The sequence below is a fragment of the Scyliorhinus torazame genome, chromosome 10 (genome assembly GCF_047496885.1).
Source record: "Scyliorhinus torazame isolate Kashiwa2021f chromosome 10, sScyTor2.1, whole genome shotgun sequence".
In the NCBI taxonomy this organism is placed as follows: domain Eukaryota; kingdom Metazoa; phylum Chordata; class Chondrichthyes; order Carcharhiniformes; family Scyliorhinidae; genus Scyliorhinus; species Scyliorhinus torazame.
The window spans coordinates 181,412,017-181,425,520 of record NC_092716.1 but is presented as its reverse complement, the minus strand read 5'-3'; the positions used below and the strand labels follow the sequence as shown (position 1 = coordinate 181,425,520).

General features: G+C 48.8%; 1 protein-coding gene across 6 annotated transcripts in view; it reads right to left on the bottom strand.

The window, feature by feature from the left end:
* Positions 1-319: 319 nt before the first annotated feature.
* The window catches only part of myrf (myelin regulatory factor), a 473,200-nt gene continuing 460,015 nt past the window's right edge, over positions 320-13,504 (bottom strand). For 5 of the 6 annotated variants that reach the window (XM_072466063.1, XM_072466064.1, XM_072466066.1 and 2 more), the window contains one exon: positions 320-3,540. In XM_072466063.1, the coding sequence (XP_072322164.1) occupies positions 3,451-3,540 (90 nt within the window). In that variant the 3' untranslated portion in view covers positions 320-3,450. The remainder of the gene's footprint in view (positions 3,541-13,504) is intronic. The other variant, XM_072466065.1, reaches the window with a different exon arrangement.

Here is a 13,504-nt window from a genome sequence, read left to right as displayed (position 1 = left end):
AAAATTAGTGCTTTAAGAAATGATTGCAACAGCAATTAAAATACATAATATTTACAGGGAGCTTTGAGCTATTTTTTATTTCGCAATTTATATTGTTTTAAAGATACAGCTATTGTGAACTTTAAGCAGTGGGGAGCAGTGAAACCTGCTAGTGTTAATCGTGATGCCACATGGCCTGACCTTTTCTCAGCAGTCAATTAACCTCTTGTGATTGATACAATCTAGTTTTCTTGAAAACCTTCGTTTTTTTTAAAAAAAGGCTTGAATATGCAAGTCCTTCGTGTGAATTTATTTTATAAAATGGCACCCCCCCCCCCCCCCCCCCCCACTTGAAGTTGTTAACTTTGGGCTGAGGCCCAACCAAGTGACCCTTCTTCGTGAGCAAGACTAGTTAACATCAATTAAAATCGCTGCCTTATCAAAAAGAAAAATTTAAATATGCTGACGAAGGGATTATGGAACATTTTTGGTAGGGGTATAATGTGAAATTCTCACCAGGAATAAAATGTGCAGATATCAGGGAAGCTATTGGGCAGGGCATTCCAGTGCAGCATCAGTGCATGGTTCAGTTACATGAGGACATCCGAGAATGAGAAAGTACCAAAGGAAGATGCCTAAGTAGAGGAGAATTCTGGATTGTTGAGGAAGAAACAGATTTTCTTCCTGCACTGACTTTCTCAGTTTGCTCCTCCCATTTCCTGAAGGTGCTGTCTCCTTGTTGGGGCACAAGTTTCAGAAGTGCCAGCTGCCCAAATGACATGTATGATGCTAGACAGTGACGGCTATTGGCCATGAAGGGTATTGCAGCTGAGTCTTCAATTTACATCTCCCCATAAGCACTTTCCAACAGGATCACTGGATAACAACAAGAATAGGAACAGTGGCAGATAGTTCCTTTCTCGGAGTCAAATGGTAGCATCTCTACTGCTGAGATTAGGATACTAGGAATTCAAAACTGCATGTTCTCACACTTAAACAGGTCACTTGCTCCCAAGTAAGACTATTAAAAAAGGGGATTAACAAAATTCTTTGTTACAACAAAGGAAAGCTAAAGCTAATCCATTCTGATTCAGTAACAGTCACATTATATGCACTGGATATAGTATTGCGTGAGCTATTACACTCTTAATAATGATGCGTCCTTGCTTTTAAAATACCATTTACATTAGGGAATATTTACAACAGTCGCTCAAGACAGTAGTTAAAATTAAGATATCTCAGATTCCCAGGAATTGAGTTCTATTCATCCAAACAGGATTCATGGAATGTTTTATAGGCACATTGAGAAATAGAACCTGCAAGAAGATGCTGTTCTTGCAAGATATTTGAAGCAGTAATATCAATTAGGTGAAAGGTAAAGTTATTTCTTAACTCCCTCCCACCCCTTAATATTTCTCAATGACGTTTTGTGAACATTTGTGCTTATTGAGGTGAGGGAGGTTAGTGCTGAGGAATTGGAACACTTACGGCAGCAAGTTCTAGGAACACAGTTAGAGAAGGATTAAAACTCCCTCAAGTCAGCTGTGGTCCCTTGCCCTGGATTGAAATTGCTCAATATCATTTCAAATATACCATTCCAGCCAGGAGACGGAGACTTCCATCCCATCAGTTTAAATCTGGGTTCAAGAGGTGAAAGGCCAGTGTCTAATCCTCTCTGCCCCCACCCCACACCCCAAGTTACCAATTTAATTGGTCTTTCAGAGTACTGGTGCCCAAAATGCCAATGGGCAGAGTGGTGCAAAAGCCTATACAATTTATGACACATATTCTCTGCAGGTTACTGCAAGGAGTATTTCAATTTCAATATCAGTACAACACCTGTGCACATTCTCAACTTCTAAATGTGAGATGGGTCTCCATCCATAAATGTAATACAAGTTAGATCTTGTGTTTTTAGCACTATATGTGACAAATAATTACATGTTTGAATGAGTAATGTAACCCGTCATAACCCTGGAGACCAAAGCTGTCACAAAACACACCACAGTATGAATCCATTGCAGTGTTTACATAAGTGACCATATGTTCCAGAATATTCTCAATTTTTGCTGTGTTCAGATACCTTCAAAGAAGAACGTCTGGAATGGTTGACTCAACTACATACAAATATGGAAGAATTTTAATTATTTCAACATGTTCCTTATAACTCTTTTCTGCCCGAAGGTACCTTTCTCTGGTAATCAGCAGTCAGGAGCAGCATTTTTCAATCCTTCCTGATTAGTGTAAGATGATCAGTCAGTACCTTATATGGAACACTTTACTGCCTGACTGGCTGAAATCAAAACTAGCACCCATTACTTTCAACCCACCTCTACTGATACTTGGTAACCCTTACTTCCCTTAACAAATACACACTGGGCACAATCTTCCGGCTGTTCATGCCAGCGGGATCTTCTGGTCCTACCAACAGCGCATCCCTGCCAAAGGTTTCCTGGTGGTTTGGGGTGGATTCAATGGGAAATCCCGTCGACAGCAGCGGATCCAGAACATCCTACCACTGGCCAATGGCGGGCCGCTTCCTGCCACCTAGAAACATACCGCGGGGAGGCCAGGGAATCTCACTCACTGTTCTTATTCCATTGTCAAGTTTCCCGCTATCCTTGTCTCCTTGACATACTAATTCTTGTTGGACTGTGCATCTGCAGTCCCAATACCTCAGCCAAGTGGCCATTCTTCATCTGTGAACTTAGATGGTGAATGTTTAATGAATAATTTTACTGTGCAGGTCATTGCAGCTCATTCCCATCTGTCCACAAACGGACTTTGGAAGAGGTCACTGGATAATGACTGGATGCCGGATCAGTAACTTTCACTGATTGTTTTCCCCCTCGTTCAAGGCACTGCAATGAATTTTAGCACCACAAATGCAGTTGTGTCCGAGATCGATGCAAGCTATTTTTAATACCAGCTAATAGATCATCTTAACTTTGTGTGATGGTTGGACTGAGTAAGGTTAATGGTGACGCCTGCTAATTATACAACCTCCATACTGTCACTGCTATTTAGTGCATAGCTGGGCAAATTTGGCTTTAATGCTGCAATTTTAAAGTGTATACTTCTTAAAATCACAATCTACAAAAGCTCTAAAATCCATTTGGTCTGAGCTGCCAAGCAGCACAAAATCATTTTCTTTGACTATCTTTTCACTAAACTGTTTTTTACAACAGCCTGTACTGTACAGAGTGTTTCATCCCAAAATTTATTTGCAGGAAACAGAAAATTTCCCTCCCTTCCCCCACAAAGTGTAAAAGCTCCTGTCCCAGCAGGAAGGTGAAGTGGTAAGTGCAGGTTGCGGGTGTGTGATGTGTAGAACTTCTTAAATCACACCGCCATCTCCTTTGGTCATTCTGAATAACTATGTTGCCCTGGACCAGAAAAGGTTCCTCGTTGACAGTGTATCTCTTCAAGAGGAGAGCTAGTGGTCTATCTCACGAGGGAGCCCCTTTCTGTTCAATTGCAGACTCTGTAGAAGTGGAAGCTGTATTGTGTGAAAGTCTCTCCTGCAGAGGTGCTCTCGCTGTTGCATGTAGTCTGCCTCTGCTGAAAAGATGAGATAATGTTATAGTCTGGCTGCACTATACAATCAAAGCAATGTGCAAGCAATACAAGGCTAAAGCTGAGATTGTGCCACATATGAAGAGTGTGTTTGTACAAGGCAACAGTAAGTTGGGATCATGCGCATTGGTTCTCTCCAGTACTACCCAATCTTGAGATCATCAGTAGGATGCCAGCAGATAGCCAAGCCATTAAGGTGTATTTTGAGTGTCTGCTACTCCCAAGCTGTATTTTGAGTGCCTGCTACTCCCAAGCTGCCAGAAACTCCCAACACCAGAGATCCCATTGTGTGCCAATTGTGAGATTTTCAAAAGTAATTTTACCATTTTTGGTGGTCCCTGGGCTGGGTCCTCTCACTCCGCTGGGCCCAATGGAACCATTTTGGATGCCAATATTCTTTATTTGAAAGCAGCAGAAAACTGTTGGAAGTTTATTGACCACCCCATTACCCTGGTTGGCCTTGTAAAGGGGCACGTAAAAGTGTATAGATTTCCAATGAGATTGAGACCCTTTCTCTGAGCCATTCTACCAGTTCCCTATCAGAATGGCTGAAGGGTATTTGACCAGAGGATAACAGAAACCTGACACTGATTTATTCAATGGTAAATGTCTTATGTTCAAGAGAACAGAACTGGGTTTATATAAAATACACAGGGTGTGTACTAAATTTAAAATAGCAGGGAGCTGGAAATGTTTTACAGCCAGGATATTGGGCAGTTGGGAATGTATTACGTAAAGGATAACGGAGCTGGAACTGTAAAATGTATAAGCTAAAAGTGAGTAGGGGATGTTTTATATTTAAAACATCAGGGAACAGGATTGTGTTTTATATATAGAATAGTGGAGTTCAGACCATTTTATCGTGGAAGATTCCTCAAGTACACCCTGTCCAAAAAAGCAGCACAAATTAATCCAGTTCGTTACTGCCCCGTCAGTTTACTCTCAATCATCAGTAAAGTAATAATAATAATCTTTATTAGTGTCACAAGTAGGCTTATAGTGTGCCACTGATTGATGCCCAGTTGTTAACCCTTTGGAAGCCCAGCCAAACATTGAACTCATGTTTCCAGAACAGAGAGGTGACACAGATGTGGCCCCCAATGGAAGATATTATGGCGAAGTCGCTCATCAGTCACCCTGCTCAGGAGGTGACCGGTGGCAGCGTCTTGTTGTCTTGTGGCCGGTCCATTGAATGCATTCAACTGCCCTCACTCCTCACATTTGGTCCGCTGAGGCTCTCAAGTGTTGAGGTGCTTCATTCAGGTGGAGTTGAGAGGGGCAACTGTGGTGAAGAAGCTGTTGTGTGACAGGGGAAGGAGTGAAGCTTATTGGAAAGGTGTTCACATAAGGGGATGCAAGTGGGCTGATGCCACAGATCCTGAGGGGGCTGAAGGTCAGGGCACTGTCAGAACTCCTCATCACTCATTTTGATATTCTCTTCCTTTCAGTTTTTGATTCAGGAGAATCATGGAGCAGTAGAGTTGGCAAGTCTTTTGATTGCGATCGAGCAGCAGCATCGACGTGCTGCTACATGTGGCCAGGACCAGCGAAGATCCTTGCGAAGGAGGGGGAGGCAGGGCACATTGATCTTCTGGGTGCAGGGTCACAGATAGCAGAGCCCCGCAGGAGACCCTACCAGCCATGAGTATTCCACTATAGAACTTCTTACCTCCAGATGTCAGCGGTCCGGTGCCAGAGAAGACTATCTGTCCCAGGCGTCTGTGGACCACCTGTGCCAGGTGATGTAAGAGTTGGCATCTCCTGGACTGGGAGGTTACGCATTGTAATTGCTGCTCTGAACATCTATGCCAGCGACTCTCGTCGGTTGCATGGATGACCTGTGCGGCATCCCTCAGTCAGGCACACACAAGTGCATAAGGGAGGTCACAGATGCGCTATTCGTGGGGGCCCACATGTGCATCAACTTGGATCAGTACCAGGAGAGCCAGGACGACAGGCTTAGCTCACATAGCAGGCATGCCTCAGGCGCAGGGTGTCATCAACTGCACCCTCATGGCTCTGTGCTCCCGATTGCAGCATGGGGTGCTTTATGTGAACTGCAAGGAATACCACTTCCTTAATATCCAGATCGTCTGTGACCCCACAATAAACATCATGCAGGTGTGTTGCCCGTTTCCCGGAGAGCATCCACGATACTTAAATCTTGAGGTGCTCGCAGATTCCAGCTGTTTCTGAAGGAGAGCAGCCGCTATTAGGCGGTAGGTGATGACGCGAGTGCGGAGGCCACAAATACCCGCTCACACTCGATACAATGAGGCTCATGTATCAACGCGTGCGCTGGTTGAGCAGGTGGTTGGATGGCTCCAGATGCAGTTCTGTTACCTGGACCGGTCGGGGGGAGCCCCGGAGGGTGTCCCGTGTCAGAGTGGTCTGCTGCATTCTGTACAATCTGGGACTGGAGCGGGGAGAGCAGCTAGACCAGGACGACATGGCGGAGCGGTACATCTCCTCAGATGAGGAAGACGTTGAGGGAGGTGAAGGGCAACCTGCAAAGGAGGAAGGACCTCGGGTGAAGGCGAGGGCCCGCATGGGGTTCAGGGCTAGGGACACCCTTATAGTCTCTCAGGTTGGGGATGGCTACAAAATTGGGAAGGCTACAAAAACAAACAGAGGATAACAAAGAGAGAAATAAGGAAAGAGAGGATCAATTATGATGGTAGGCAAGCCATGAAGGAATGATAGTAAAAGTTTCTTTAAATACATTAAAAACAAACGGGAGGCAAAAGTAGACATTGGGCCGCTCCAAAATGACGCTGGTAATTTAGTGATGGGAGACAAGGAAATAGCTGAGGAACTAAATAAGTACTTTGCGTCAGTCTTCACAGTAGAAGACATGAGTAATATCCCAACAATTCAGGAGAGTCAGGGGGCAGATTTGAATATGGTAGCCATCACAAAGGAGAAAGTGCTAGAGAAACTAAGAGGTCTAAAAATGGATAAATCTCCGGGCCCAGATGGGCTACATCCTAGAGTTCTAAAGGAGATAGCTGAAGAAATAGTGGAGGCGTTAGTTATGATCTTTCAAAAGTCACTGGACTGAGGGAAAGTCCCAGAGGATTGGAAAATCGCTGTTGTAACCCCCCTGTTCAAGAAGGAACAAGGAAAAAGATGGAAAATTATAGGCCAATTAGCCTAACCTCGGTTGTTGGCAAGATTCTAGAATCCATTGTTAAGGATGAGATTTCTAAATTCTTGGAAGTGCAGGGTCGGATTAGGACAAGTCAGCATGGATTTAGTAAGGGGAGGTCGTGCCTGACAAACCTGTTAGAGTTCTTTGAAGAGATAACAAATAGGTTAGACCAAGGAGAGCCAATGGATGTTATCTATCTTGACTTCCAAAAGGCCTTTGATAAGGTGCCTCACGGGAGACTGCTGAGTAAAATAAGGGCCCATGGTATTCGAGGCAAGGTACTAACATGGATTGACGATTGGCTGTCAGGCAGAAGGCAGAGAGTTGGGATTAAAGGTTCTTTTTCGGAATGGCAACCGGTGATGAGTGGTGTCCTGCAGGGTTCAGTGTTGGGGCCACAGCTCTTCTCTTTATATATTAACGAACTAGATGACGGGACTGGGGGCATTCTGGCTAAGTTTGCCGATGATACAAAGATAGGTGGAGGGGCAGGTAATGTGGAGGAGGTGGGGAGGCTGCAGAAAGATTTAGACAGTTTAGGAGAGTGGTCCAAGAAATAGTTGATGAAATTCAACGTGGGCAAGTGCGAGGTCTTGCACTTTGGAAAAAAGAATAGAGGCATGGACTATTTTCTAAACGGTGACAAAATTCATAATGCTGAAGTGCAAAGGGACTTGGGAGTCCTAGTCCGGGATTCTCTAAAGGTAAACTTGCAGGTTGAGTCTGTAATTAAGAAAGTAAATGCAATGTTGTCATTTATCTCAAGAGGCTTGGAATATAAAAGCAGGGATGTACTTCTGAAGCTTTATAAAGCATTAGTTAGGCCCCATTTAGAATACTGTGAGCAATTTTGGGCCCCACACCTCAGGAAGGACATACTGGCACTGGAGCGGGTCCAGCGGAGATTCACACGGATGATCCCAGGAATGGTAGGCCTAACATACGATGAATGTCTGAGGATCCTGGGATTATATTCATTGGAGTTTAGGAGGTTGAGGGGAGATCTAATAGAAACTTACAAGATAATGAATGGCTTAGATAGGGTGGACGTAGGGAAGTTGTTTCCATTAGCAGAGGAGACTAGGACCCGGGGGCACAGCCTTAGAATAAAAGGGAGTCACTTTAGAACAGAGATGAGGAGAAATTTCTTCAGCCAGAGAGTGGTAGGTCTGTGGAATTCATTGCCACAGAGGGCGGTGGAGGCCGGGACGTTGAGTGTCTTTAAGACAGAAGTTGATAAATTCTTGATTTCTCGAGGAATTAAGGGCTATGGAGAGAGAGCGGGTAAATGGTGTTGAAATCAGCCATGATTGAATGGTGGAGTGTACTCGATGGGCCAAATGGCCTTACTTCCGCTTCTATGTCTCATGGTCTTATGACCAGGACTAGGTTGTGAAGACAACTCCCAAAATGGTTTTTAAAAAAAATATGTTTATTAAGAGTTTTTTAACAGCATTTTCAACCATACAAACAAACCGCCCCGCCTCCACCCCCGTAACAAAAAAGAAAGAAAGCTTGCATAGCAAGACATGAACATGGCAAGTCAATATGATACAGAACTGTGTACATTGGATTCCTCCCGTACATGTCAGTTTTCCGGATCATTCGTGTGTTTTCTTGCTCAAATGCCCCCCAGAAAAAAAAACTCCCCCCCCCCCACCAAACGAAATATATCCCCCCCACCCCCTGGGTTGCTGTTGCTGCTGTCCGACCTTCATCTAACGCTCCGCGAGGTAGTCTAGGAACGGTTGCCACCGCCAGTAGAACCCCTGCGCAGACCCTCTCAAGGCAAACTTTATCCTCTCCAACTTGGTAAACCCTGCCATATCATTTATCCAGGCCTCCACGCTGGGGAGCTTTGCCTCTTTCCACATTAACAAAATCCTTTGCCGGGCTAATAGGGACGCAAAGGCCAGAATGCCGGCCTCTTTCGCCTCCTGCACTCCCGGCTCGTCCACTACTCCAAATAGTGCTAGCCCCCAGCTTGGCTTGACCCGGACTTTCACCACCTTAGATACTATTCCCGCAACTCCCCTCCAGAACCCCTCCAGTGCCGGGCATGACCAAAACATATGGACATGGTTCGCCGGACTTCCTGAGCACCTCCCACATCTGTCCTCCACCCCAAAGAACCTACTCAGCCTCGCCCCTGTCATATGCGCTCTGTGCACTACCTTAAACTGTATCAGGCTAAGCCTGGCACATGGGGAAGAGGAATTAACCCTACTTAGGGCATCAGCCCACAGCCCCTCCTCAATCTCCTCCCCCAGCTCCTCTTCCCATTTACCTTTCAGCTCCTCTACCAAAGCCTCCCTCTCTTCTTTCATCTCCTGGTATATCGCCGACACCTTGCCCTCCCCGACCCATATGCCCGAAATCACCCTGTCTTGAATCCCCTGTGCCGGGAGCAGCAGGAATTCCCTCACCTGCTGCCTCACAAACGCCCTCACTTGCATGTACCTGAAGGCATTTCCCGGGGGTAGTCCAAATTTCTCCTCCAGCGCCCCTAAGCTCGCAAACGTCCCATCGATGAACAGGTCCCCCATTCTTCTAATCCCTGCCCGATACCAGCTCTGAAACCCCCCGTCCATCCTTCCTGGGACAAACCGATGGTTATCCCTAATCGGGGACCACGCCGAGGCTCCCAACGCTCCCCTGTGTCGTCTCCACTGCCCCCAGATCTTTAGCGTTGCCGCCACCACCGGGCTCGTGGAGTACCTTGTCGGCGAGAGCGGCAGCGGTGCCGTCACCAGCGCCCCCAGGCTCGTTCCTTTGCAGGACGCCATCGCCAACCTCTTCCACGCCGCCCCCTCTCCCTCCATCACCCACTTACAGATCAGCGCCACGTTGGCTGCCCAGTAGTAGCCACCCAAATTCGGCAACGCCAACCCTCCTCTATCTCTGCTACGCTCCAGGAACCCCCTCCTTACCCTCGGGGTCTTGCTCGCCCACACAAAACCCATAATGCTCCTGCCTACCCTCTTAAAAAAGGCCTTGGTGATCACGATTGGAAGGCACTGGAACGCAAAAAGAAACCTTGGGAGGACCATCATTTTTATCGACTGTACCCTGCCCACCAGCGAGAGTGGCAACATGTCCCACCTTTTAAAATCCTCCTCCATCTGTTCCACCAGCCGCGACAAATTAAGTTTGTGCAGTGCCCCCAGCTCCTAGCTATCTGAATCCCCAAGTACCGAAAGCTCCTTTCCGCCCTCCTCAACAGTAGGTCGTCTATCCCTCTTCCCTGATCCCCCGGATACACCACAAAGAGCTCACTCTTTCCCACGTTAAGCTTATAGCCCGAAAAGTCTCCAAACTCCCTTAGGATCTGCATGACCTCAACCATCCCCTCCACTGGATCCGCCACATACAGCAACAGGTCGTCTGTGTACAGCGACACTCGATGTTCCTCTCCCCCTCGGACCACACCCTTCCATTTCCCCGACTCCCTTAACGCCATGGCCAAAAGTTCAATTGCCAATGCAAACAGCAGAGGGGACAGGGGGCACCCCTGCCTCGTCCCTCGATATAGCCGGAAATACTCCGACCTCCGCCGGTTCGTGACCACACTCGCCACCGGGGCTCTATACAGGAGCTTAACCCAACTAATAAACCCTCCCCCGAACCCAAACCTCCTCAACACTTCCCAGGGATACTCCCACTCTACTCGGTCAAAGGCCTTCTCCGCGTCTATGGCTGCCACTATCTCCGCCTCTCCCTCCACCGATGGCATCATTATCACAGTTAGGAGCCTTCGCACATTGGTATTTAGCTGCCTACCCTTTACGAATCCCGTCTGGTCCTCGTGAATCACCCCCGGAACACAGTCCTCAATCCTCGTAGCCAACATTTTTGCCAGCAGCTTAGCATCTACATTGAGGAGCGAGATCGGTCTATACGACCCACATTGCAGTGGGTCCTTATCCCGCTTCAAGATCAAAGAGATCGTCGCCTCCGACATTGTCGGGGGCAGGGTCCCCCTCTCCCTTGCTTCATTGAAGGTCCTTACCAGCAACGGGGCTAACAGGTCTACATACTTCCTATAAAACTCCACCGGGAACCCATCCGGCCCCGGGGCCTTCCCTGCCTGCATGCTCCCCAGTCCTTTAACCAGCTCCTCCACCCCAATTGGTGCTCCCAAACCAGCCACCTCCTGCTCCTCCACCCTCGGGAACCTCAGTTGGTCCAAGAATCGTCGCATCCCCTCTTTTCCCCCTGGAGGCTGGGACCTATACAGTTCCTCGTAAAAGGCCTTGAATGCCTCATTCACTTTCACCGCACTCCGCACCGTAGTTCCCCTGCCATCCTTGATTCCACCCATTTCCCTCGCTGCCATCCTCTTACGGAGCTGATGTGCCAGCATCCGACTCGCCTTCTCCCCATATTTATATATCGCCCCCTGTGCCTTCCTCCACTGTGCCTCTGCCTTCCCTGTGGTCAACAGGTCGAACTCCGTCTGGAGACTTCGTCTCTCCCGGAGTAGTCCCTCATCAGGAGCCTCTGCATATCTCCCATCCACCCTTAAAATCTCCCCCACTAACCTCTCCCTTTCCCTGCCCTCTCTCTTCACCCTATGAGCCCTGATGGAGATTAACTCTCCCCTGACCACTGCCTTCAGCGCCTACCATACTACTCCCACCTGCACCTCCCCATTGCCGTTGGCCTCCAGATACCTTTCGATGCACCCACACACTTCCCCGTCTGCCAGCAGTCCCACATCCAACCACCACAACGGGCGTTGGTCCCTCTCCTCCCCCAGCTCTAGCTCCACCCAATGCGGGGCATGGTCTGAAATGGCTCTGGCCGAATACTCCGTTCCCTCCACTTTCGGGATCAATGCCCTGCCCAGAACAAAAAAATCTATCCGGGAGTAGGCCTTATGTACGTGGAAAATTCTCTGGCCAAAGGCCTGGCAAATCTCCATGGATCTACTTCCCCGGCCGACTAGCCATCTCCTGTCTTAGGCCAGTCCCGTGCCCGCGCCTCCCACACCCTCCAGTCCCCCAGACGGGGAACCCCCGCCCCGACCATCTCTTCCATGTTCAGTTCCCCCTCGGACAGTGCAGCAGCAACCCTAATGTCCCCCCCCCCCCCCGTTCCCTCCCCCCTCCCCTCTAGATCTGCATCTAGCACTTTTGCTCCCCCCATATTACTTCCGTGAGTCAGCTGACTTCTGCTGACCCCGGCTTCCCCCGCCTTCTCGTTGATCTCCCCCGTGTGGGAGTCTCTCTTCCTCGTTACCTTCCTCCATCCCCCCCCCCCCCCAGCGCGGGAAAAGGCCTGCGCATTCCTGAGCCAGCCCCGCCCCCTGTGGCGCAACTCCTGTTGCGGCCATTATCCCAGTTCCCCCATCCCCGAGTCTCACCTCCCTCCAGCACCGATGCCCACATTCCCCACCATCTCGTCTACAGGAAAAAAAAGAATTTTGACCAGAATTCTACCCATATCCCCATCCATCATCCCACCCATGAAGTATTCTTTACCCATATTTACAACCCCATATACAACCAATATCCCCCCCACAACCACAGCCCCTCAGTTCGAGTCCAATTTTTCTGTTTGGATAAAGGTCCAAGCCTCTTCTAGCGTTTCAAAATAATGGTGTCGGTCCTGATAAGTGACCCACAGTTGCGCAGGCTGCAGCATGCCGAACCTGACTCTTTTTTTGTGCAACCCGCCTTGGCCCGGTTGAAGCAAGCTCTCCTCCTTGCCACCTCCACGCTCCAATCCTGGTAGACTCGGATCACCGCATTCTCCCATCTACTGCTCCGCACCTTCTTGGCCCATCTCAGAACACTTTCTTTGTCCGCGAAACGATGGAACCTTGCCATTATCGCCCTTGGCGGCTCATCAGCCTTGGGTCTCCTCGCCAGGACCAAGTGAGCCCCTTCAAGCTCCAGGGGGCTCGGAGAGGCCTCCGCACCCATCAGCGAATGGAGCATCGTACTCACATACGCCCATGCATCAGCTCCCTCCACTCCTTCGGGGAGACCCAGAATCCGGAGATTCTTCCTCCTCGACCTGTTCTCCAGGACCTCGAGTCTCTCGGCCCACCTCCTGTGCACCGCCTCGTGCGCCTCCATTTTTACCGCCAGGCCCAGGATCTCGTCCTCGTTCTCATTCATTTTATCCCTCACCTCACGAAGATCCACCGCCTGGGCCTTCTGGGTCTCCTTCAGCCCCTCGATCGCCAACAGCATTGGCGCCAGCACCTCCTTTTTAAGCTCCTCCACACAGCGCTTAAGGAACTCCTGCTGGTCCGGCCCCCATGCTGCTCGATCTCTGCCTCGTTTTTGCCGCTGCTCCAGAGCCTCTTTCTCCGCGCTCCACCGCTAATTTCCGCCATACAACGTAAGGGGGGACCTTACTTCACCTTCCCACACGGGATTAAATCAAAACATTTCCGTTGGGGCTCCTCTGGAGAGCCCAAAAGTCCATTATAGCGGGAGCTGCCGAAATCGCCGCAACCAGAAGTTTTCCCCAACATGAGGTTTGACATCCACTCACTACTGTGACGCCTGCGGAGTTTATCGTGATGGTGGCTACATTAAGGCACGGTAGTAAAATGATTGGCCGGATGTTACTGGAGAATGATGATGACTTGCAGTGAGGACAGAGAAAAGTTCCTCTTATGTCTGCAAAATGTCTGACACCTGCTTGACAGAGAGCTGAATGCAACCTGCCAATGAACGGGCTTATCTTGGGACCCTGAGAGGTTGAATGACACATCTCAGCTGCTACTTCCTCATCCGAGGTCAGGGGTCCCGGTGTTTTTCTCCACCTACTGACTAGGTGGAC